We start from the raw sequence: 26137 nt of genomic DNA on the forward strand, positions 1-26137 counted from the left end.
CATAACCATTATTTTCGTCTTCCATCCATAGAAAAGGATAGATGATATAAGTTCAATGATGTACTTGAGCCCATTTAAGGTAATTTATTTCTAAAGATTGTTATGTTGTGGACTGTACCCCATTGTGTGTTAAAAGACAGATATGTAGTTCTGGCCTGATTCATTTTTATATGCTTTTTGTATGTTGACTAGTCATGTCTCAGTCTCTTATCACAGAATGCTGAATTAGCCATTTAGCTGTTTGCTTTTCATACCACCTTCAAAAAGTTCCCTCCACACGAACTGAAAGCTGAACCTTTCTTTAAACATGGTGTTTTGATCATATTTGAAACTCGCTCTGTATTTTGTCATTTTACTTAGTAAATAATATTTATGTAGCACGGAATATTTAGTTGTGTTTTTCCCCTGAATGGTTCTGGCCTCTGTTTTAGAACTTTGTTGGCTCTTAAGTTACAGATGTCTACTTCTTTTTAGTTAATAATCCCTATTTAGGATGTTATTATTTGTAAGTGTAAAAATTTACAAAAAGGTCTACTTTTGATCTCCTGTGTGTGCTCAAACGGCTTTGGCAAGTTGAGACGAGGTGGGGAGAGGGTAAAGGCCTTTCATTTGAATCTAAATCTGTTGATGAATTAAAATTGGAGAAACTTGAGATGAGCGTGCCTAATTACCTAAAAAGAAACTCAACAAGAAAATGTATTATAGCTTGTTGATCTTATTTCTTTGATAATTCAAAAGAATCTTCAAGAAATCTGTGGACTTCTTCCTTGGGTTCTTGAAATGTGATCACGGAACACAATTGTCATTTGGCACCTACCCAGAAATACACATCTTTTGCGTGATGCACCTGGCCATATGTGGCAGGTCTGGTAGAATCAGCTAATTAACAACACAGGCTTAAACAGGCACCTCATCTGGCAGGGTAGTTAGCGGCCTGATGGTGCTCAGCAGGGTTTGGTGGTGCTTTTTATTTTTCTATCCTAATGGTCTGCTGCCCACCTAATTTTGCCTTATTGTCAGTCACTACTTACCGCAGCTTGGGGCCCTCCCAGGAGGCTAAATTATTATCAAAGGATTAGGGAGATGTAGCCTTGCAGCTCTGACATTTCTGATTACTTGTCTATGCCAGAACACTAATTAGCTGTGACTAATTAAGAAAAATGTTCCTGCCATAGAAAACCATTTAAAAGAACTGAGAAGTAGAAAAGCAATTCAAAAGCTGAGCAGTGCTCACATTTGCTAATGCTATTTAGATTTCCACCAGAGCCTTAACTCACCTTTAATTGTGCTCAGAATTTGTTTTAAAAAGTACATGCCACACATGCAAACTGAGCTGAGCATTTGGATTCAATAGGAAGAAGAAAAAAATTCATCCCTGAAACTTTATTCTTGATGAGTTTCTTTCTGGCAAAAAACAAGTGAGCAGGGAAAATTGTTTAATTTTTAATAAAACAATTTTTAATAGGAGGCTCTCTCACCCCCTCCCACCCCACCCCTCATAGAAACATAGATACACAGCAAGGCAGGAACTGTTAGTATTTTGAAAATGGCATTTTATAATCTTGAAAAAAAAAGGAAATATTTTGATTTAGTGTTGGTTTTGGGAAAGATTCTCATTTAGGAGAGAGAGGAAATTTTGAAATGGTTTTAAGGGACATATCAAGCTAGCCAAACAAGATTTAGTAATGATTTCATGTTTCTTGCTGTTTTTAAATGATCTGGAGATACTGTGACTCCAGCATGTGGAGTCCAACATTTTCTTTCCTGCATTTGCATGCCTATACTGTAACTGGCCATTATTGATTTATTCATGGAGAAACTTGGGAGGATAGAGGAATGACCTCCCCTGAGACCAGTGATGTCAGTCCATGACTATCAATTGACCAGCATGATGTCCTCAGAGAACTCTCAGAGTTATTGCTTTATTCTCCCCAAACTACACAACTGCAAAGTTTTTGAACTTTCTTTCACCCTGGTTTTGTATTGCTTGAGGTCATTCTCTGCTTGCACATTGCAAGGAACTACATCAGTACCAGCAGTCTGATCACCATGCTGAAATAGTGTCGAAATCTAGTATATGTATATGTGTGTGTAAATATATTTTACATATATCTATATATGTGTAGAAATATAAAAAATAAACATACACACACTATATATATATATGTATATATATACATATATATATATATATATATATAGAGAGAGAGAGAGAGAGAGAGAGAGAGAGAGAAATAGAGAGATCCATAGATAAATATGTGTATGTATAAACACACACACACATTTTGTTGTTGTTGGGTCATTTCAGTAATGTCTCAACTCTATGTGACCTCGTTTGAGGTATTCTTGGCAGAGATCCTAGAGTGATTTGCTATTTCCTTCACCAGCTCATTTTACAGATGAGGAACCTGAGGCAAATAATGTTAAATGACTAAGCCAGGTTCATACAACTAGAAAGTGTCTGAAGCCGGGTTTGAACTCATGAAGATAAATCTTGGGGCGGCTAGGTGACGCAATGCATAGAGCACCGGCCCTGGAGTCAGGAGTACCTGAGTTCAAATGTGGCCTCAGACACTTAATAATTACCTAGCCATGTGGCCTTGGGCAAGCCACTCAACCCCATTTGCTTTGCAAAAACCTAAAAAAAAACTAAATAAATAATATGAAGATAAATCTTTCTGTCTCCAAACTACCCAACTGCTTCTATGTGTGTAAACTCACACACACACACACACACACACACACACACACACACACGTATATATACATTTAGACCTAAGTATATGTAAGTGACTTGCCTAAGATTACAGAGATTTATAACTGGCAAAATGGGATTTGAACTGAATTTCTCAGACTCTGATTCTGGCACTCTCTATTCTATACCATTCTGACTCAAAATATTTATTGATTGTATTAGCAATACAATCTCAGAATCCTACTCATAACAAAATCCCTGGACCACTTTTAGGCTTCCTAAGTATCACTTTCCAGATGGTCTAGGTCAATCTCAGACAAGGTTTCATCTTACCTAAATTATCTCAGATCACTATTTTAAAGACTAGTGGAAAGAAAAGAGTTTAATTGTTCTATCCTAATGTTTAACAAACCCCTAGAAAGTCCCTTCTCACATCTAACCTAAATCTTCTGCTGTTTTAAGGGGTATTTCCTTTTATTCTCTCAATAGATACCAAAAACAGGCAGTCAACATCCTGTCTATAATAGCCCTTCCTATACCTGAAGACTGTTATTAAGACACCCGTCATGCTTGTCTTCTCCAAGGCTAAATAATCCTTTGCTCATAGGTCCAATTTCCCAACCCTTTAATCATCTTTTTTTTTTTTTGTGCCTGTCTTTTGAACCTTTACAAAGTTTTTTTCCTCCCATCATTCTTTAGATTTTGGAGTCTCCAATAAGACACAACACTCTGGTAGATTCCAGGGAATATTTATACTACCTATATTCCTGCTTACATATACCAATATCATATACTTGCTTGCTAAGGGGGGGGGAGTTTATCTTTGATTTGAAGTGATGCTGCTCCCTAGATCTTTTTCTACTAGTCATCAATGACTAGCTTATATTCATTGAAGTTTCTTATGTTTGAAGTAGAGCAAACATAGAGCAAACACTTAGTTTATGTTTTAGAATGTAAAATGCTTATGAGAAGGGACAGAAAGAAAAGGGCATTTGAAGTATCCTGTGTAGAAGTAATAGAAGTAGGCTGAGGAATTTAAAATCTTAAACATTTTTTCACATCAATCAAATTAAACTTTTATTATGTATTAGACATTGTGGTAGCTGGTAGAGATACAGATTTTTTAAATGATACTGTTCCTGTTTTAGACAAGTTTATATTCTATTGGGGAAAATAGCAGATACATGAAGACCTATATATCCAAGAAATAAAAGATACATAGTTTGGAGAGGGTAGATAGGCATTAGTGGAGATTGGGTGTGAGTGGTAGGCATCAGGAAAGGTGTATTTCCACACCCTGCTCCCAGATTCCACATGCAGAATGGAAGTTAATTTCAAAGTGAATAGTTAATAGCTGACTTAAAAACAACCATAAAGCACCTTATCAAATGAGTTCATCATAGTTATTGTTTTTTTACATTTTTATTATTTTCTATATTTCTATATTTCTTTGTGTTTCAAAACTAGAATACATGAAAGTCAGAGCAAAATGTAGAGCAAAGTAATGTCCATCCAGTTCCAGCTTTCTATCATAAAGGAAAGGCATAAAGGAAGAGGGAACAACCTCACTCCCTACATTATTGCTCAAACCAGGTTTATGGCAAGTCCCAACACAGAACTCTTTCTCTCCCCTACTCGGGAGACATCTGACCACAAACCAGCTCAATAACTTCCCTGTTAAAACATTAAGACATAGGGTCACATCAGGGACCAAGAAGAAGACAAGTGCCACTGCTCAACTAAGAGATTTTAGAGCTGGCCCTGCCCAACCATATGCTGTCCTGTTCCTCAAGTTCACAATGCCATTCCACTTTTGTAAAAGTGAGGGAGAAAAATCCCCCTTCCTGCACCAGCATGGAGAGATAATGTGCCTCAAAGAATTCCAAGGGAGAGCTGAAGGCTGAAGTCATGTTCACAAATATATTTATGTGTATATATTTCTATGAAGATTTATAAGTAAATATTGAGCCTTTATGAACTCGGAAGATCATCAGAAAAACTTATATTCCCAAAACAAGGGTCTCCCCCTTAGAGTTTTAGGATTATCCCAGAGGGAAAATATTACTCTTTTGTAATATCAACTCATGATAGGACTCCTCCCATAATGTTAACTTTCAGGGAATGACAACCCAGTATCACTTAACCATTATTATAATTGTTAATTTACAAAAGGTTATTAATAAAATTTGCAAGGACAAGATAAAAACATTTCCCCCCCAACACTTGGTGGGGAATTCTCCCCTATACTATCTATATTCCTGAAAAAGGATGGACCCAAAACTTAGGCACATTTAATAAAATTCACTTCCAAATTCAGCATAGCCAATGAATAGTCTCTTTTGATCCTTCTTGACTGCATGTCACAGGGACTTTTACTCTTTCCATAGAATTTAGCAGGTATTCCTGCTACCTGACTTCTATTAGTTCACTCCCTTAACCTTTCAGAGGTCACAAAGTCACCACCTAGTTCACATTTCTTTACCTGAGAGAAGGAAAAAATAAACAATGACTGGAGATGAGAGCAAAGGACAGTCTTCACTGACTACATCTCAGTGACCTGAATGAGAAGATAAGCAACTGGCAGTTGGAAGGAAGTGGTAGGAAGTACCTACCACTACTGCTGCTCCCTCTCTCATCAGTAGCAGGGCTGGGTGTTTGAGGTACCCTTGTAGATACTGAAGTGGAGAACTGAGCCTCTTCATTCTTCATCATCAGATACTTCCAGAAGAAAGCTCATCAAAGAAATATATTTCAAGTGCTCATAAGCCTGGCTTCCATTCCAAAAAGATTCATGTGAAGTTTTAGAATTTTAAATACATTTATATAAACATTTAAAACTTGATGAACTACAGTAACCCAATGGATTAGGTAGTTCAAGAATTATTCATACTATTTTACTTTAAAGGACAATTTAATTCATTTTGAACATGAATATAAAATAAAAAGATCATTTCCGTGTACAGAGTACAGCATAAGATTCAATATAAAACCATGAATTTCCATTTTGCCCACTTTGTTTTTAAAAAACTAGTAAATATTATATAGTTTCAAAACTACCCAGCTCTTCTCTTCTTGCTTCTAAATTTTCTTTTGTTCTCTGTTGCATACATTTTTTCTCCCCTCCTCCTCACCCTGCCCTAGAAAAGGCTACCATTAGACACAAAAATGCATATATGAGTAAACCATACTAAACATATTTCTATTTATCAGTTCATTCTTTGGCTGTGTTTAGCATCTTCCTTCCCAGGTCCTTTGAAGTTTATTTGAGTATTTAATAGTACTTAAAATGACTTAGTTGTTCAAAGTTCTTCTTTCAAACAATATTATTATTATTATTATTATTATTTACAGTATGTTCTTGATTCTACTCATTTTGTTCTTCATTATTTCATTAATCTTTTTTTTTGAAAATCTGGTTTCAATCTAGTTTGCCTCTCCTCTTGAATTAGCACAGCAGTATACCTAAAACCTGAAAAGAATATTTAAATAGCTAGTAAATTATTTTTTAATTTACAGTAACCAAACTTAACTCTTTGACAAATTGTTTTGACTTCCACTAGCTATTCCTGCTTCAGTCTGTAAGATCCTTATTTTCTAAAGAATAGGTCAATTTTGGTAGACTGGAAAACATAGGATTAAGGTCCAAGGTTCACATCCTGCCTCTTCCACTTACTACTTTTATGATGTTGAACAAGTCATATAATTTCTTTGCATCTCAATTTCTTCATCTGTAAAATAAAGAGGTTATTCTAGATGACCTCTGATGTCCCTTTCAGATCTAGAACTATGAAACTGTTCCTCTCAGTAATTCCATTTCTTATGGTCCCAACTCACAAAAGACTTAGAAAGAGTAACTTGCAATTTGAAGGATATGCAACATTCCACCGAGATTATCTCCATTTTATTGATAAGATGACCTGATTTGTATGTATTGGTAGAAATTAAACCTCAATTTCCATGCCTGAGCTTTCATCTCTAAAAATCTGGTGGCCTAAATAATTGATGACAAGCATTCTTAGAATTCAATTTCCTTTGGTCAAGATGATTAATAGAATGTGATACTTACTGACAGTCACTTTTCACTGTGTTGTAAAAATTAACAAATCACTCTGAAAAGGCACTCCCCATATCCCAGAGAAGTATTCTAAGGTTGTATATCAACACATTCAATCAGTCTTGGTGTTATGACAAGTCAGTTCAATCAAAAAATTAACCAATACAGTTGACTGTCTTTTTTTTATTTATTACAATAGGCTAGCCCTTAGAAGTTGCTTGAGGAATATTAATATTAAGTGACTTGCTCAAGGTCAAGAACTAACAAGTGTATGTAGAATTTGAACCCAAATTCTCCAAGTCCAGGACCTCATTAATAATTCCACACTGTCCCCTTCAGGCTAATGGAATAAATGGAATAAGAGCAACAATTTACTAAATAATATTTTAAAGAAGCTAAATGTAATATATATGGGAAGTAGCTTACTTGGCCATTCTGCTTTTGGTTTTTAGACAGCTTGATAATATAGGACTGCAAGGAAAATAAAAGCCAGGGGCATTAAAGTATCACATGTGTTCACCTACAGCCATTTGTAGATATTAATCTAAAAGATATTTAAAATAAGATATTAGCCATAAATGTACAATTTATTCAAAAGAGTTCACCTCTTTTATAATTATTTTTAAATTCATAAAAAGGAATATTTATTTATTTACAGAAGTTACAAAGTTCAAGTGCTTTTAAAAGCCTTTGCTTAGAGATTAACTACTCTTGCACAAGATGAAAAATACATGATTCAATAATTTTCTACACTTTTGGGGGAGATAATAAGAAATATAAAGTTTGAAATGTCTTGGGAATATGTGTGGCTAGCATTGTGTTGAGCAACTGAAACAATTCCATTTACATTGAGGTAGGAGTGGAGAGGCCAGTATATGTCAGAGATATGGTTTGGATTCAGGTTGTTCTGATTGAGACCAGCTCTAATAGACTGGTTCCCATCATCTCCAGAACAACCATAACTTCCTTCCTCTCCAACCACTCTTAGGACTTTCTTCAATACCCTCTTGCTCAAATATCAACTTCCTTTTATGCTATCTCCCCCCTACCAAAATGTTTTTCTACTTGTTTTTGTCTTCCCAATACTCACAATGCCTAACTCGTAATCATACCTAATAAATGCCCTTGATTTAATAATCATTTTAATAATCTACATTCACCAAGCCAAGTTCTCTTATTTTAACAGGTATTTACTAAATGTTTGAACTGAATTAATTCAAAGGTTAGTTTTCCTTCCATAAAGTATTGATTTTGCTATAGTGTTCTGACTGTCCTTGAACTTCTGGTTCAAGACACTGTAAACATTCTTAAAAAAAGAATATGTAAAATGGTACATAGAATACTAATAGAACTAGCTCCTGGTTTTTAACCTGAACTGAATAAAATATTACTTTTTTTGCCTTTGCAAATTTGGGTTATATCATGTTGTAAGTGAATTTAATTGGACTTCCCCCCTCCCAACAGACAATGTAATGTAATGGATAAAAAATTAGTCTCTAAGCCAGGGAGACCTAGGTTCCTAACAGTGTAACCCAGGGCAAATCATTAAACCTCTCATTGCTTCAGGTAAATCTCAAAGACTAGAAATTTCAGATTAGATTCTGATTTGAATTGACAGCATGAGTCTCCTTACATAGAAGTTTCCAGTACCAATGGTATCTCTCTGTTGGAACCATTAAAGGAAATTCTATAATGTCTAAACAGAGACTTAGCATAGTCCGTAGAATGCTGGCCTTGGGAAAAGGAAGACCTGAATTTAGATTTAACCTTACATGCTGTGTGACCCTGAACAAGTCAAATCACTGTTTGCCTAAATTTCCTCAACTACAAAAAGGAGTTAATAATATCACAAAAAGAGCTGTTATGAGGATCAAATGAGATATTTGTAAAGTACTTAGCACATTGCCTGATACATAGTAGGTGCTGTGTAAATATTTATTCCTTTCCCTTTCTCTTCCTACATCACCTGAAAATGACTTTCAGACATTGATAGATAGAAAGATTAAAAAAAAAAGGAATTACCCCTTGGACTAATAGAAGATACAGTAAATGGAATTGGAAGGATGTTATTATGTAGAAATATGGCTTTTCCCCTTGATTAGTCAAGGGTTCTCTTTTTGCTAAAACAAGGCCAGAAGTAAGTGAATGGAACCATGAGTTCTAGTTGTCCTAATATGGCCTTGCAACCTTGATGTTTTATTTGACTACCTTCTAAATATTTATATATGTATATATATATATATATATATATATATATATATATATATATATATATATATATATATATATATATATAGACAGACCTGGTCTAAAATGTATACTGCTATATAGCTGTGTCTTTGGGATAGTTAGAGCGCCAGACCAGAAAGACTCATGTTGAGTTCAGTTTGGGCCTCGGATTTTTACCAGCTGTGTGACCCTGGGCAAGTCACTTAATCCTTTTTGCCTCAGTTTCTTTCTCAGTAAAATGAAGTGGAGAAGGAAATGGTAAACTGATCCAGTACCTCTGCCAAGAAAACCCCAAATAGGGTCATGAAGGAGTCATACACGACTGAAACAACTGAACAGCAAAAACAAAAGCTGTATCTTCATATTAGGGACAGCCTACTCTCCAGACTCCCATTTGTCACCATGGAAGTATAGAAGGAAAGCATGAAAGTTCATAGTTCAACTTACCAAAAGAACACACATTCATTGGGGAAAGAAAAAACTATCACTTGAGGGTTTGTTCCCATCTGTTAGTTCTTTACACTGTATTACACACATTATTTATTCTCTCCCAGAGCAAAGCCTAATATTTGGCTCTCTAGTTAGTACCCTTAACTGTAGGTAATGTGGCCATTTTCTTCCTTTAGTCCTGGAGATAGAATAAAAAGTTTTCTAAGATACTGAGGATTGCATAGTGTTCAAGCACTTTATTGCTCCTATGGATATTTCAAGAACACTTGATCCTGTTGGGATGATCTCTCTCACTTCCTGGTACAAAAATTATTGGTTCATCTGTGAAAATATCAGTACTTTTTTTCAAAGGTACATAAGACTTCCATATGACTCAGAGTTTTGTAAACAGAAGCATTAAATAATAGAATAGTGATAATACCTTGTATTTTCTTTGTTTTCCTTATCTTGAGGTCAAAAGGTCCAGCAAATCTGAATCATTCTCTAGTGCTTTGAGAGGATTATTGCCCTCATCATAGGGGTATACTTTATTAGTAAAAGCAGTGATGTCATCAAGAACCCAAATTGGTGAGATGTCATGACTATTGAAAATTCTAGAATTGTGCATAGCAGGGAAACAATGTAGAGATTATCAGATTGCATTGGGGGGGGGGAGGGAGGGGAGAAAAAGTGTAAAGTTCAAAACCTTACCAAAAGATGATGGGTCTTAACTACTATTGTACATAATTGGAAAACAAATGAAATAGTTATACAATAATAGAAAAAGAAAATTCTAGAACTGCAGACTTCCAGGCCCAAAGATTGCTTACTTTACTACATTTTTCTACTGACAGTTTATGTTGAAAGAAGTTAGAGCTGAACACATCAAAAATTTGATTAAAAATTTATTAAACAAATGTCTACTGAGACAGTATTAGATGCTAAAGCTACAAAGACAAAAACAAAACATTACTAGCCTTCAAAGAGCTTCCATTCTCTTGGGGGCCTTCAAATATTTGTATATATGTGTGTGTTTATATACATATATATATTTGCTTATGTTATACATACACATATATGTGCTGAATAAACAAAATAATTTGGGACAGGGCAAATAACTAGCAAATGCGAAATTCAAATTTGTAGATGAGTCTACCTGAGCTGTTCTTTAAAGAAAATTAGGCATTTTATTAAGAGGAGATGAAAAGAAAGATAATCTTTAGGGCAAAGGTAAGGTGTTTCTGTGTGGAGGTAAAAGATGGAACATTGTATAAATAAACTAATTTGTATGGAATGAGCAGTAGTAATGTAAAATAAATTGGTAGGTCACATCCAAACTGCAGGAAAACATACAGGCACACACACATACAGAGGCAATTTTAATTTTCACTTCAGATAAGCAAACAAATGCACAACTCTACGGCCTGAGGATAATATATGAACATGACCCTAGAAACAAGATTCATTGAATCTATTGTTTCATCTTTTATGCACATCTAAGCTTAAGTCATATGGTGCCTCACAGAATTTAAGAAGCAATTTGGGTTTATAAGAATCATAGAATTTAGAATGAGAAAGTATCTTTGATATCATCTAATCAAAAACTCTTATTTTTCAGTTGAGAAAAATGAGCCACCTAAAACTGAAATTATTTTCTCAAGGTCACATGGCTCATTAGTTGTAAAACTAAGGCTTAAAGTGAGAATCCTTGCTCCATAATATTTAACATCATATCATGGTGATATTGTACCCTTGGCTGGTCTATATAGAGAACCATAACTTTATCTGAGAAAAGAAGTGTAGCATGAAAATTACTAGGTCTGGAATAAGAAATTATCCTTACTTTTTAGGTACTATAGTATAGCACGGCATTCCTTCAATACCTCCTTACAGTGGCATATTAATTCCATTTGATTATGTTCTTTCAGGGTTCTGGGGATAATTTTGAGGAGTTGGAGTTTATAGTACTGTTTCCTTAAGTCATCACTGGTGAGCTTCCTACTGATAATCAGCCATCAGCTTCAATTAGCTTTTAGAAAATAAATGTATTAAAAATGTATAGCAATGTTAGGGTTGCAAAAACATCATTCCCCCAATCCAGGAGTTCAAGCCTGTGGTTCGTGTACAAAATCTTCGGGGAGAGTGAGCTCAAACTTAAAATACATTGGTAGTGATATATCTGTGTTGAGATTACATCCAGCCACAGGGTGCCTCCTGATTTTCTACCCCAGAGAGTCTTTTTTTTCCCCCTTCATGAAGTTCCCCTTAGGAAGAGTTCTGTTGCATTACAAAAATTGTTGATTTTTTTTTTGCAATTCATAGTCATATTTTTTTTTTCTGCTATGAGGGGTCATGATTCCTTAAAATCACCATCATCCTCAGGTAATTATCTTTTCACATCTGCTACAGTTGCTTTCTCAGTCATTGGTCACTACCATTCTGCAAAAAAAAAATTGTCACTTCTTATTTCTGATGAATCTCTTAAAACCATTAAATTACCTAAGCACTCCCCTTTCAGAATACTCATTCAGGAAAGAGAAGGAAAGAATAAACACAAAAGAAGCAGAGGTGCCATATACCCATAGACACACAGTGGGACAATAGAGAAACCACCTTTTCCCTAACTTAGCAGCTCACAACATTCCTTACCTCCCTCACTACCAGGAAAGAAAAGAGACAGAGTGTATGATGGGTACTCGGTTTCAACTCAATACCTCCTGAATCATGAGTTCTTCTCACTGCAGAGCCAATTGGAAGACTTTTGTCATCACATAGTAGCAATCCTTCAGTCATGCATGACTGGAAAAAAAGACTTCTAAAGTTGCACACTTTGGATTGAAACCAGGCAAGGACATCTGTGCATACTCTCTATATATAAACCACCAGGAAGATAAAAATCTGAGCATACTCTAAGGACTAGGCCCTCATTAAACAATCCCACCTTTTAATAGGTTAAGTTGAATGCTGCCTGGAGCTTAGGTCTTTATAGATTGAATTAAACACTTCCTTGTGTCTGTTTCCTTTTTGTTATTGTTCTTCCTTTTTTCTTTGTTCCTTGAAGACAAGTTATAGTTTCAGGGAGATGCCTTTAGTGGGGGGAAAAAATATCATGTTCATTAGATCAAATTTAGTTAGTAAGAAGGGTATTTAATATATGGCTTCATATCTTTCACTTCAGACCTCAGAAATATGAGGACATAGAAGCTGTAAATTCCATAATACTCGATGGCAATAATGCTAAATAATTTTTAAAAATTGACATTACACAAGTATTAATATTTATTAAAATTAAAATTGTTAGAGTGTCCTAAGGAATTGCATGGCTTACATACTCTCCTTAAAACTTTATGTTTCATAACAATAATAATCATCAACCAGGTCCTTTCCTTTAAAACACATATGTTGGAAACCAAAAGGTGTGTTCGGTATTTTCCAGGTGTAATTCTGTCATCTCAACTTTGTAAGTCTCAAGAAACAACCTGCATCTGATGGGATAATTGCAGAAATGTATTTCTCCCCCCCCCCCCCCATGTGGAAATTTAGCCCTTCAGTTCTTTCGAAGCTCTGGAAAACGTATTTTTCTGTTATTCACCTATTGAGACAAACAGAGCCAGACCAGATGAAAAGCATAGCCTTGGTCATAACCAATTCCTAATCAATAAAACGCTAAAGACTTAAGCAGAAAATAGATGACAAATTTGTGCCCGGGCCAAAGCTGCTATTTTTATTTTATCGTCATCAATCAGGAACAACATTCTGACAGCAGCCATTTACTAGCAACAAGCCAACCTATCTAAGCCGTATGGGGTCTTGTGATTCAGATTTAGGAATATCAGCCCCAGAAGGTCTAAGGCTTTGTACATTAGTATATATTGAGTCCTCATTCCAGGTGGCAAACAGCTGCACCTTTTTAAAAAAAAAAGAAAGAAAGAAAACTTCCAAACTCAGTGCTTGTTTTTAAGAAGACTTAAAGTGTTATATTTAATGGAAACCTCCAAAATGTGATCAATTAGTCGGGGGAAAGAAGGAATTGGGAATATTTCATATATTTGTTGTTGTGTTCGCCAATGGTCGGCCGAATAATGAAATTCCTTAACTACTTCTCTTTAACTTGCATGAAGAAAGCACGGTATGTTGCTAAATCTCTTTTCAGCAGCACTGCCGAGAAACAACTTTAATCCTTGTTAGAAAATTGCCGAGTCTGGGACTGACAAAGAGCTCATGCTTGTTCCATTGTGAGTGCTTCTGGACCCTGCGAGGGGAGCCCTTTACAGCTGCGAGGATCCAGCCGGCTCAGCTGTACTATTTAGGGGGGGAGGTCTGTCAATTTCTATTGACAATGGAGAGAGTTTTTCTGAGCCTGGAGCTGAGCTGACACAGTCGGGGATCAATGCCAGCCATTCAGGCTACACCCTCTTTCATTGCTTTGGTTTGTTAATTCAAGACTAAAGGTCCGCCGAGGGGGTTTAGGGTGTTTAAGAAAGCTGATGAACTGTTTAAGAAAGCTGATGAACTGAAAGCGTTTATAGCCCTAGTGTGGCAATTTCCATAGTCAGTGGCAACTACTGGCACTGAGGGAGTTGTGTCCTTGTTGACCCTCGCGTTATTAAAAATGCACGAGCGCCGCGCTCCTCGATATTTCAACACTCTTTCATTGTCAATACCACCTTCTGGGCCCTTCAGCTTGTTGCTTGCTCTAAAGATCTCCTTAGATTGGGTTTGAAAACTTCACCTTAAACACTAGATTAGACTGATGTTCTGTTTTCCGTGCTCCTGTTGATTTGTTGAACCTTCCCAGGGCTGGAAAGCAAGTAGCGGCTTGATGGGGAGACGGGCTGCTAATATGATTTACCAGTCTACAGTCATGCACAATAAGTGTGAATAAATACAGGGGTCTCACAGAGTCAACCCTAGCCTTTCCTTTTCTTTTATTTTTTGCTTTAAAAGAGATATCTCAGGAAAATGAAGTGAGTAATGCATGCCCTTACAGGAGCTGGATAAAGCATGAATAAAAAAAATACATATTTTTCCCCCTGTTAAAGTGGTTGGCTGCTGTCGCCTTATTGATGTGGAAAAAATATATAATATACACTTACTGCTTTATTCCTGTGTGGACCACAGCAAAGAATAAAGCAATAATGTCATGCCATTGACTTCAGTGAAAACTGCTATGCCCCTTCATTGCCATCCCCTGAAGGAAAAAAAGTGAATAGTCAGCCAGCAAATGTTTTATTATAATAACTTCTTCAGAATGAAAGGATGTTTTCTGGATGTTTGAACGTTTCTGCAAATTGACCCTACTGCAAGGCGTTTTAGGGGTGAGGGCGGTTGACTTGATTCTGTTTTTGTTGTACTAATGATCAAAAGTGGAATCCACTGCACACCAGGACCCAAAGGGGGCTTATGACCTGGGATTTTCAACACCAATTGCTATGCCAGAAATAGAAAACCCTTCGCCTCTGCTTTTTCTTTTGTTTTTGTTTTGTTTGCAAGAAGCAATGGCAATTTCGGGAGAATGAATTTTCCGAGTCTGTTCCAATAATGGCTATAGAGGGATTCTCTGCCCATCTGCTGCTTTTCCAGAGCAGAACTCAAGACTCCTTGCTAGCCATCACTAAAGTTCTTCAAGATTCTGTGACCTTTACATTTTCAGCACATGAATTTTTCCTTTTCTCCTATTGCAATGGCCGTGTCGCATGGCTGATAGCGACTCTCCATGATGTGTGGTGATGCTGATGTTTATTACTTTGATATTTTTACCCAATGACAGTTCTGATGTATTATTTCTGACAATCTTAGAAAAACTATTGACCATTTTTCCCTTGAAAATGCTTTCCACTAGAGACTTTTATATTTTAGTCATAAGGTCTAATCATACTAATCTCTATTTTATATTAAATGTGCTTTTGATTATCTCTTCATAGTAATTATCACATTTGTACAGCAGAAGAATAAAGTCAAATTAAGTTTAAACTGGGTGAGGTTTTTTTAAAGGAGAGAATATCATGGAGTTATGTTGAGGTGTTATTTTTCTCAGGTAGGTCTTCAAGAGTGTGGTTAGCTCTAATATGTACAGAAATGAGCAGATGTAGCAGGAGGTCTTAACTAACACAGTACCTGAACTTATACTATGAAATATTTCCACTTTTCATAAGAGTAGGTCAACTTTTTACCTGAGAAAAAATGTAATTTTAAAATCCTTCTTCCCCCCTAGCTGTCCAGATCTTGACCTATGCATGATTCTTAGGACTTTTCCTTATATAGTGTATTTGATCATTAATAAAATTGATCTGTCTTTTATTTTAAAGAAGTCATGATATTAATGTTTGAAATAATGAGAACAAGCAAAGGTAAAAAAAACAAGTATATTAGAAACTAAAATGAATACTGAGAGATCTTAAGATTATGCAGTGTTAGCAGGAATAAAGAAATTCAGTTGAAAATTTAGTTGAATATATTGAATATTATTAACAGTTTGAAGATCTAGTTTCTTAAAATCTGTTATTCCTAATGTTTTTAAATCCCATAAAATAAGAATATAACATGTGAAAAAAGCAAAGTAGAACTGAATAATATACCCCAAAAACCCAAAGCATGTGTTTAAGTAGCATTTTATTATTAGGTTGATATTATGGTGTTTTGTATATATCAGTTATTCCATATTTTAATTAGTTTACTCTATATTTTGTATATGCTCATACTAATTTAAAAGAAATATGATGACGTGTGAAACCAGTTTGTCTTCAGAAACTTATAATTAAAATATCTTTTGTTCAAGTTAGATTAAAAAATATGTAAGAGAAACTTTTTAATGAACATAAGTCAAAATGCTAAGAAAATCAGAGTTTTCCAGTTGAGATAACTCCAGGAGTTGATTTTACAAAATATCCTTACTTGCCCCCCAAATGTTATTACATATAGATTATTTTTAAATTATCTTCTTTATATTTTGGTGTTCATACTTACATATACACATATGTATTAACAAGTTTAAAAGCACACACAGATATAGCACACACATACATGATCCCTTAAATTATCGTATAAGCTGCTCTGCCCTTTGCCAAATACTGGCTAGAATTTGATTTTTTTTTTTGAGAAGCTATTCTCTTTACAAACATTATTCTTTGAGTTGCCTATATCCAGGTACAGTAGTTATAAATTGAATTCACTTAATGTACAAATTATGACTTCTGGGCTGTCCCTTTTGCATTATACAAACCCAGAATTTCTCTTTTGTGGACATTATAAAGAAACAGGAAATTACATTAGAAGGATTTCAATCCTTCTTCTATGGAGAGACCTGCAATAAACAGGACAAGAAGGTGAACTCTCCCAAAACTAAATCGCTTCCCAAATGAAACAAATCAATTCCTTTTGCTGTATGAGCAGCAGACAGCCATTGAATCATTTATTTCAGAAAAAAATACTGCCATGACAAGGTTCTTCAGATTCCAGGAAAGGCTTATTCATTGTTGGTTGGATTTAAAGAATTTGAGAAGACTCTAACCACAGTAATACATCTAGGTCTTGATGAAGATTTTGATTGTGAGTAGAAAGATGGTTTTATCGAGGGTGCTTTTTTTTGCCATAATTCCAAAATAAAATAAAAGATAGACATCAGAAGATATTGACTCTGTGCCACAGTGAGATCTACCATTTGATTTTTTTCCCTAGGACTCTACAATATTGCATGAAAACCCTGAAGTGATGCAAAATTTCTCTTTGAAAATAATTTAGCTGGTTTTCCCCCTGCTGTCTCAGCAGGCTATTCATGGCTATAAACATGTATTTAGTGTCCATTGTTACTTACAGCTTACAAAGCAGGCTACTAGGCTGCAAAGTGCAAAGCTCTGTTTCCCTGTGAATATTCTGCAGCTGAAAGACTAGTGCTAATTCATGTAAAGCACAGTCTAGGTCAAGTTAGCAGATTTCCTAGCAAAACATGCAATTCTCTTAACAGGAAATTATAGCATTATTGACTTCAAGTGCTGATCTGTGGTCATTTCAGAGTGTTTCATTACCCCTCATTACCAAATCTGCTAAATGAATACTGCAGAGGTGATTTTTTTTGTTTTTTTTTTTGTTTGTTTTGGTGTGTGTGTGTATATGTGTGTATGTTTTCTTTCCCTCCTTCCCTCTGCCCTGCCCCCCCCCACATCCTTTTCAGCAATGGTACAGCAGCTCCATGAAAGTCATTTCTGTGTGGTTGGCGGATAGATTAGACCTTCAGCTTCACATCTACCAACTGAAGACTCTCATCAAAATAGTGAAGGTAAATAAAATGGTTTTGAATGTGATGGCTTATTACAATTTGATAAAAAGATAAAATCTCATTCAACATTTTGGAGGGAAGTGTAGACTTTTGACTTTGTCAGTACTGGGAAAAACCTGTGTAGAAACTCCAACCACAGTTGCAAATGAGCAACTCCTTCATAATTGATGGTCTAGGAGAATGGCATGGGACCCTGAGGGAGATTTGACCATTGTCCCACAGTTAATAAGTGTCCAAGACAGGACTTGAACTCATTACTTCAAGCCTAGGCTTCTGCCTATGCTGGCATAAGTAAGTAAATTCTAAATGGTAGAGGGAAGAAAAGCATTGGTCAACTTCACTGATTCATATAGAAATGCCATAAGATAGAGTTACCTACATATTTTCCTTAGTTTTCTAATTCATCTTAAATTTATCTTAATACACATAAATACAAAAATAATTAGGTTACTATAATGAGAACAATCATATGGTATCTTAATTCTCTTAAATTCTCTAGAAATATGATTGAATAGGAATCCAGTGGGATTTTTTCTCATTTATTGTACCATCAAGGATGTCTCTTTTGGATTATGTTTTTGTTGACCCAAGAGAAAGAAAGTCCTCAGTTATTTGACAACTGAAATTAAGATAATATATTGTCACAGTTTGTTGATTCCTTTCATTCTCTTGTGTACAAACTAATCAATATATCTATAGAAGAATATCAAAGTACCTCATTTTTAAAGTAACAACCTTACCAAAGATTTTTAGTGATCTAGTGAATGAATGGGTCATTTAAATATGCCCTAACCACAGCATCCAAACTGAGGGAGCTTGGTCTTGTATCCTTCAAAAAGGAAGATCTTGTCAATGTATAGTTTTAAAGTTTTAGAAAAACTCAATTTTCATATAATAAGGGAAACTTATGACCAAGTAATGTACTCCTAGCCTATGTAATCTTGTCTTGAAGTGTATGAGCTAAAATTCTTACTTATTGCTGAAAACTCAACTTGCAGCTATTAAAAAGTCATTGCTCTTTTAGGGACAATGCAAGAATCTTTATTTCAGTTGTAGATCTGTCCATGTTAAATCTTGATGGAAACATCAGAGCAAATTTTGACTATATTTAAAAAAGGTTGTACTAAAGACCATGTCAACCGATATTGACAGAAGGATATCTTGGCCCCAGTTCTTGAACTTTGCCTCAGTGACAACATAAACACCAAAGAGTATGAGAGCAAACTGCTCCAGAGGTGGAATATTGGTCTACCTATTGAAATATGTACTTGTAAATGTCAATATTTGTGAGACATCAGGAAACTGGTATAATTAGAGCTACTCTTTTTTTTATAAATCTATAACTAAAATGCAGTTTTAGTATCTGTCATATTTTTAATTCATAAATATTAGTGTACATTATCAACTTATAGCTTCTTAATAAACCAAAAAACAATCCTTAAATATCCTAATGGTTTTTTCCCCTAACATTAAGTCTCAGTCTCTATCGTTTCTGAAAATGTGACTTTGATGAAAGGAATAGGATGCACCTTATTTGTTTTAATAAAAGTATCAGCCTTTTTAATGTCTTAGAACTGCATTCCACATCATGATTAATAATAGAATTAGTCAGCAGTCCTCAAGATCAGCAATATTTAAATTTAAATAATTTAATTATTTACTATTGAGAGTTGATGTGGCAGAACAGAAAGAGAACAGGATTGAGATTCAGAGGGCACAGGTTCACATCCAACCTCTGTCTTCCACCTTCTTCACTTTGAACCAGTCACTTGACCTCTTGGACTTCAATTTCCTCATCTGAAAAAATAAGGGCATTGGGCCAGATGGCCTGCCAAGTGTCCTTACAGATCTAAGTCCATGGTCCTGTGGTCATGCATTAATATGTTTAAGAAACTCTCAAATTTATATTCAATCAATTTATCAGTGATTCAGATAATATTATCATTATTTAATAGATATTATTTTGGATTGGATTTTGGGTGTCATTTTATGAAAAAAAAATCCCAGTATTAACAGATTCTGGACTTTAGCTATAATATGTATAAACACACATATGTGCATATGATTACATGTTAACAATATACATTTGTACAAGTAATATTTATACATGCATATATGCTTATGTGTAAATTAATAGCTAAAATCCACATTCTTTCTAAAACTAAAATAGCAGGGTCTATTCAAGAAAAAAAGGATTTAGAAATTTTCTTAATTAAGACCATTATAATTTCTTAGTTTAAGATTTTCTTATTTTGTTGAGATAATTGGGAGTCACAAATAAATGGACATTTGTTATCATTTCATAAGTATATTTGAGTTTTCATGCCTTCTATTTCAAAATAGGGACTCAGGATCAGCCAACATATTGGTTAGAGATTATTTCTTAAACTAACAAATAATTGTTATTCATATTTAAAATGTAAGTGGGTTCTTGATTCATTAATTTTTCTCCTCCCTGAACATTAACCTGCCCTTAATGAGTTTAATGTATTTATCAATTATGTTTCAATTTTATTTTGTAATACATAAACATTTAAATTTTTTGAATCTGTCATTAAAGTTTCCCCAAACATAGCCACCCACATTATTTTTCATGAAACAATAAAAGAATTTGGAAAGCTTTTGAATAACCTAAGCTTTACAAAATCCACACTGTCTCTCAAATATATTTGTTTTCCATTCAACCAACTTAATTTTGCTCTTCATGTTTAGAGAATGGCATGTTGGTCTCTTGGTAAAAATTATGAAGCACCTACTATGTGGAGACAAGTCCTGGACATAGAAAGAAAAGCAAAAGAGCCCCAATTTGAATGGCCAGATTATCTATATCTCAACTACATACCTAACTTTGGGATCATTTTCAAACCAGGATATCTGCACTCTGATCAGAGTTCCCATTCTCCTCATCCCTGGTCTTCCAACCTCCTCTCTGATCAGAGCTCCCATTCCGCTCATCTCTGATTTTTTTCCTCTTCTCTCTGATCAGAGTTCCCATTCCCCTCAACCCTGATCATCTCTCCTCAGAGTTCCCATTCCCTTCAACTCTGATCATCTCTCCTCCTCAGAGTTCCCATTCCCTTCAACTCTGATCATCTCTCCTCCTCAGTTCCCATTCTCCTCATTCCTGATCATCTCTTCTCTTTGATCATAATTCCCCTTCACCTCATCCCTAAACTTCTCTCCTCTCTGATCACAGTTCCCATTCTCCTCAACCCTGATTTTTCTCTCCTCCTTTTTGATCAGAGTTCTCATTCCTTTCAACCCTGATTTTTCTCTCCTCCTTTCTGAACAGAGTTCTCATTCCCCTCAACCCTGATCGTCTCTCCTCCTCAGTTCCCATTCCCCTCAACCCTGATCTTCTCTCCTCCTCTCTGATTACAGTTCCCATTCTCTTCATCCCTCTTCCATTGAAAATTCAGATATTCCCAGGAATATCCCAGAATCTGGTTGAGTAGACTTTCATCTTATCTTACCCAGAACATGACTTCCATGTCACTTTCTGGACATTTCCAAACCACGATCCCATGTTTTCTAGTTCTTCTTTATGTATCCCTATGAGAATGCGACCTCCTCAGGACAGGTATTGTAATATCTGACATATAGTAAATGTTTAATAAATTGGCATTTAGAGTATATCTGGCAGTAACTGCTTAGTAAATAAACATGGTATGAATATAATAAGTACTTAGTTAAGTTACTCATAGCTTTTTATTCATCCATTTGTTCATTCGATTTGTGACAAGAAACCCAGAAATTGTTATATTTTGCTCATAAAACTACTCCTCAGTTAGTGGGTCATATCTATTCAAATATTTCTTTACTTTTGTGATTATATAGACCTCATCTAAATAATTCTAACCTTTATGAATGACTCCTTTTTGCTACTTTAGAAACTTAGAAGTTGTTTGGGGTCATTTTCAAACCAAGATATCTGCACTCTGATCAAAGTTCCCATTCTCCTCATCTCTGATCATCTTTCCTCTTCTCTAATTAGAATTCCCATTCCCCTCATCCCTGATCATCCCTCTGTGAATGTGACTCATTTTTTAAAGGCAGAACCTAACAGGATTTCCATAAAAATTTCTATTAAGTTATTAGTGAAATTGTTATTTTCTAATGATCAAAGTGACTGAGACATTAAAGTTCACTTTAAGGGCAATATCACAAGAAACAAAATCAGCAGGCACATATCCACCTCCCCGTGTAATTGTTGTAGTGGGGGATTTTAGGTGGAATTGAGGGAAGAGAGGAGACCAGAGAAGGAAGAGAGGACCCTCTAACAAGTTCTTGTGACTTAGGATCTGTACCATTTATATTGAGAGATAAACACAGCTCCAGGTCAGCTTGTCAGGTGGTTTACAAGTTCAAATTGAGAAGTCCTTAAATGACAGGATGAATACTAGCTCTTCAACTTACCTTCCTAACTAGCCCCTTGAATTTTGTTTTAAAATACTAGATAAGTGTAAGAGAACAATATAAATTGTAACTAGATTATAGGTCAGGGACATGGCAAAAATTAAGCTTGACCTAATACTTAGTGATAGTTGTAGTATACTTGTGATTTCATTTGGAGCAGGAAACTCCCTCTATTTGTATAGATTGGCAATTCCTCTGTAATTTATTTATTTTTTATTTTGGGGGGTTTTTGTTTTGTAAGGCAATGGGGTTAAGTGGCTTGCCCAAGGCCACACAGCTAGGTAATCAGTAAGTGTCTGAGGCCGGATCTGAACTCAGTCACTCCTGACTCCAGGGCTGGTGCTCTATCCACTGTGCCACCTAGCCGCCCCTTCCTCTGTAATTTATAATGAGATACTTAGGGACACTGAGAGGTTGAGACTTGTCCATTGTCACACAACTAGCATTTGTCAGTCTTCCTGACCACAAGCTATCTTTCTATTCACTAAAAAATGCTACAATAAAAATACAAAATAAGCACTATATATGAATTTATATGATTGGATTGCATTTTTATCAGACACCTATCTCTCCAGGGGAATAGTTTTTCCTTGAAACTTGAAGACTTAAAAGTTGAGTGGTGGGATTTTTCAACTATCTACAAAACTATTCCTAGAACCTTTATATATAATTTAACAGCTGTATTTCACTTTGAATTAGTGCAAATGTGTTTACCCAAAGGACAACAAAAAAATCAGCCTCTAAAAGAGAGTTTGACATTAATGTAATCTTAAATTAAGAAACACATTTGAAATTAGTGCCTATTCATTATATTATATTATGGAAGTACCTAGAAAAAAAGATTCATTAAAATTTAAGTGAAAATCATTTCCCTTAGACATCTGAAACAGAAACTCAGGATCTAAAGTTCCCTGACTCTGAAGGCCTTCTAAAGAAAATTGATTTTAGGTTTAAAAATACATGGAGGACAAAACCCGTGACATCTAAAATTCTTACATCACAATAATACTTAACATACTGTCTTAAGTGTACAAATTTCATGTGTCATTTCTTTTGAGCCTCACAGTGAACACTGTCAGGAAGGAAATGACTGCATTATTAGGCCCTTTTCACAGTTAAAGAAACTATTTCAAAGAAGTGAAATGACTTGCCCATTGTCACCTAGCCCCTAAGTATCAGTGGCAATATCTGAACCCAGATCTGGCTGCCTTCAAATCCAACATTCTAGCCACGTTTCCCATGATGTTTTATGAAATAATAATGGCCATGTCCAAGCCACCTGTACTGTTTGATCAAGTCTCAAAGGGGTACACCTAAAAGTGGTTCCTTCTAACATTGGGCATATGAGGAGGAAGCATATTGCAAAACTGAGGACAGTTACTCTCCCATGAGTCCTCGTCTTCCCAGTCAGATGGAGGGTGTCCTACCTTAAATGTAGGACTGTGCTGGTAACTTTCAGACAACAGCTTTGGGAGGAGAGGGAAGATTAGGGTAAAAATGAACACACGACACACTTTTAAATTTAATCGTCTATATTAACATTTTCTGCATCAATTTCATAAGTCTGGATAGCCAACAAAGCAATAAATCAAGGCCTGACTTTGTAATGTAAGACAATTTCTAATCACTCATGAGGCTCAGGAGCTTGTTGGAGCTGGCCTGGACACCTCCTTGCTAGAGGACACTGAATCTAGCTCCCTTCATTCTAGAGATAAAAAAGAGAGAGAGAGAGACAGAGAGAGACAGAGAGAGAGAGAGAGAGAGAGAGAGAGAGAGAGAGAGAGAGAGAGACTGACTCTCAGAAGTGATTTGCCCATCATATAGCTAGTATGAAAGGCAAGATTTGAACCCAAGTCTCCTTGAATTCCTGTATTCTATTCATGATACCAATCTCTCCACTCTTTATTGATGAAATAATTTAAAAAGAAGCAGTGCATTGCCCAAAGTTATTTATATGATCCTTGGTCATACAGCATCCTGATTCCATCTTTTCATCTTATTTAGCTTTTTATTTTTCTTTTGGTGGTTAGAACTCCAAACAACACATACTAGCACAACTCATATTTTAGAACTGGTGTAGGTTGATAGGTTCTTCTCTGAGCAAGTACACAGGAAACTCGATTGTTAGAAGTTCTAATCAGACTTGAAGATACTTTCTTTAAAAAGTGTTAAAAAATTTACATTAGAAAAAAAATTTATTTATCCCCCCCTTCCTTTATTCTTTGTTTACTCATTCTGAGGTTTTCTGAAACGTAAAAGGACTTTTTCTCCAACTTCAAATACTGTTAAACCTAGTTTTAAACCTTGGAAAATCAGCATTAGGAAAATTAAACCGAAATATAAACAAAAGAGGTATGTAGGTGACATGCATTTTTAAGTGCATATAAACTCTAGATTTTTTTAAAAGGTATCACCATAGAAACCAACCACCCAGTATTTGTTCTACTTGACAACATACAGAACACTGTAAAATGTGTGTGTGTTTAAGACATTTTTTTAAAGAGGAATACAAATGCAAATAAAAGCATAAGGAGGAAGTATTAATAATGTATATAATGGGAACTTGTGATTATTTCTCCAATTTCTGGTGAAATACGAAACAGAACGGGAAGGCTGCAACTAAACACAAATATTCAAAAATATTTACACACTGTCACTTGAAACTGAATTATATGATTTTAGGATTCTGAAAAAAATATGTTAAATTAAATGTTCTTATGACTAACCCCTTTTCCCTCTAAACCATTATAATGCATGTCATGAATTGCAATTAATTCTTCATCATTAAAATAGAAAGATCCCCACTAGAGGAAAAAGAAGTAAACTGAGAAGACACTTCCCCTTTCTTAAATGGAAAGGTAAAGAGGGGGGTGTCAAAAAATTTGGAACCTTGCAATATAACCTTGCAATCTTTTTTTTTCAATATATAAATTGACTTTGTCAAATTTTCTCTTCCTCCTTCCTTCTTCTGCTTTGATTTCTTCTTCGATTTTTCATTTGTTATAAGGGATAGCTCTGGGAGGGGCAGAAGGTATAAAGAGATCTATATAGATATTCTAAAAACACAAGATATAATAAAATTGCAGTTTTAAAATTCATTCAAGTATGATTACTATTATCTTTATGACTAGTATTTTGCATATGCCTTTTACTGTGTGTGTGACCCTGGATAAGACCTTTTATTTCTCTGGTCCTTAGTTTCTTCAACTAAATGAGGAGGCTAAACTATATGATCTTTAAGGTCCCTTCCTGCTCTAAACCTATGATCCTATATTAATAGTATTAGGCACTTAATAAATTGATGATTGGTCCACTGCATAATTATCCAACTATTATTTGAAAAGAGATTTCTAATCCAGCAATCACTTTTTAAATATCCCCAAATTGCATGACACTTTACTAGAGAAATGCAAAGACAAGATGAAAAGCAATCCCAGCCCTCAAGGAGTTTATATTCTACATGGAAGAAAGTGGTATTGTAGAATACCATTTTATAAGCTTCAATATGGTTGCCTTTTTCTTTTAGGTACTACAAATGACCTTTCTTTTACCTTGTAGATACAGAACATTATCAAGAAAGATGCCTAACATAAGACCTTAATAAATGCTGCTTAAATTGAATTGCTCTAGGGTGGGTGAGGACACAATCTATCAGTTAGATAGATAGATAGATAGAAGAGCAAACACATATAAAGTGCTACATTCCAGATGTCACACTAAACTAAACACTGATAATAAAAATATAAACATGCCTGCCTTCAGGGAACTTACCTTTTAATTGGGGCAGATAACACATAAAGGGAAGAGTGCATATTGGGAACAAGATGAAGAGATTTCAAGAAATAGTATAGAGACCTCAGCCCTGGCAAGATAAGGCAAACAACTCATCAGCCAGAGTCAAGAGTGTTGGGGGAGGAGTTCAAGTGTCTGTTGAAGTGGCCATCAGAGAGTGTGGTCCTATCTGAGAAACAATGGGAAACATTATGTTGATTAATTTGTAGCCATGAATAGATAAGTGAAATTGACAGTGTTTAGATGA

The 26137-nt window shown here is 35.2% G+C and overlaps 1 protein-coding gene across 1 annotated transcript in view; it reads left to right on the forward strand.

Moving 5' to 3' along the window:
- CADPS2 (calcium dependent secretion activator 2) overlaps positions 1–26137 on the forward strand; it is a 713380-nt gene that overhangs the window by 685814 nt on the left and 1429 nt on the right. The window contains exon 27 of the mRNA XM_074195280.1: positions 17578–17682. Coding sequence (XP_074051381.1) covers positions 17578–17682 — 105 coding nt within the window. The remainder of the gene's footprint in view (positions 1–17577; positions 17683–26137) is intronic.

Source organism: Macrotis lagotis, chromosome 7 (genome assembly GCF_037893015.1).
Source record: "Macrotis lagotis isolate mMagLag1 chromosome 7, bilby.v1.9.chrom.fasta, whole genome shotgun sequence".
Taxonomy (NCBI): Eukaryota; Metazoa; Chordata; class Mammalia; order Peramelemorphia; family Peramelidae; genus Macrotis; species Macrotis lagotis.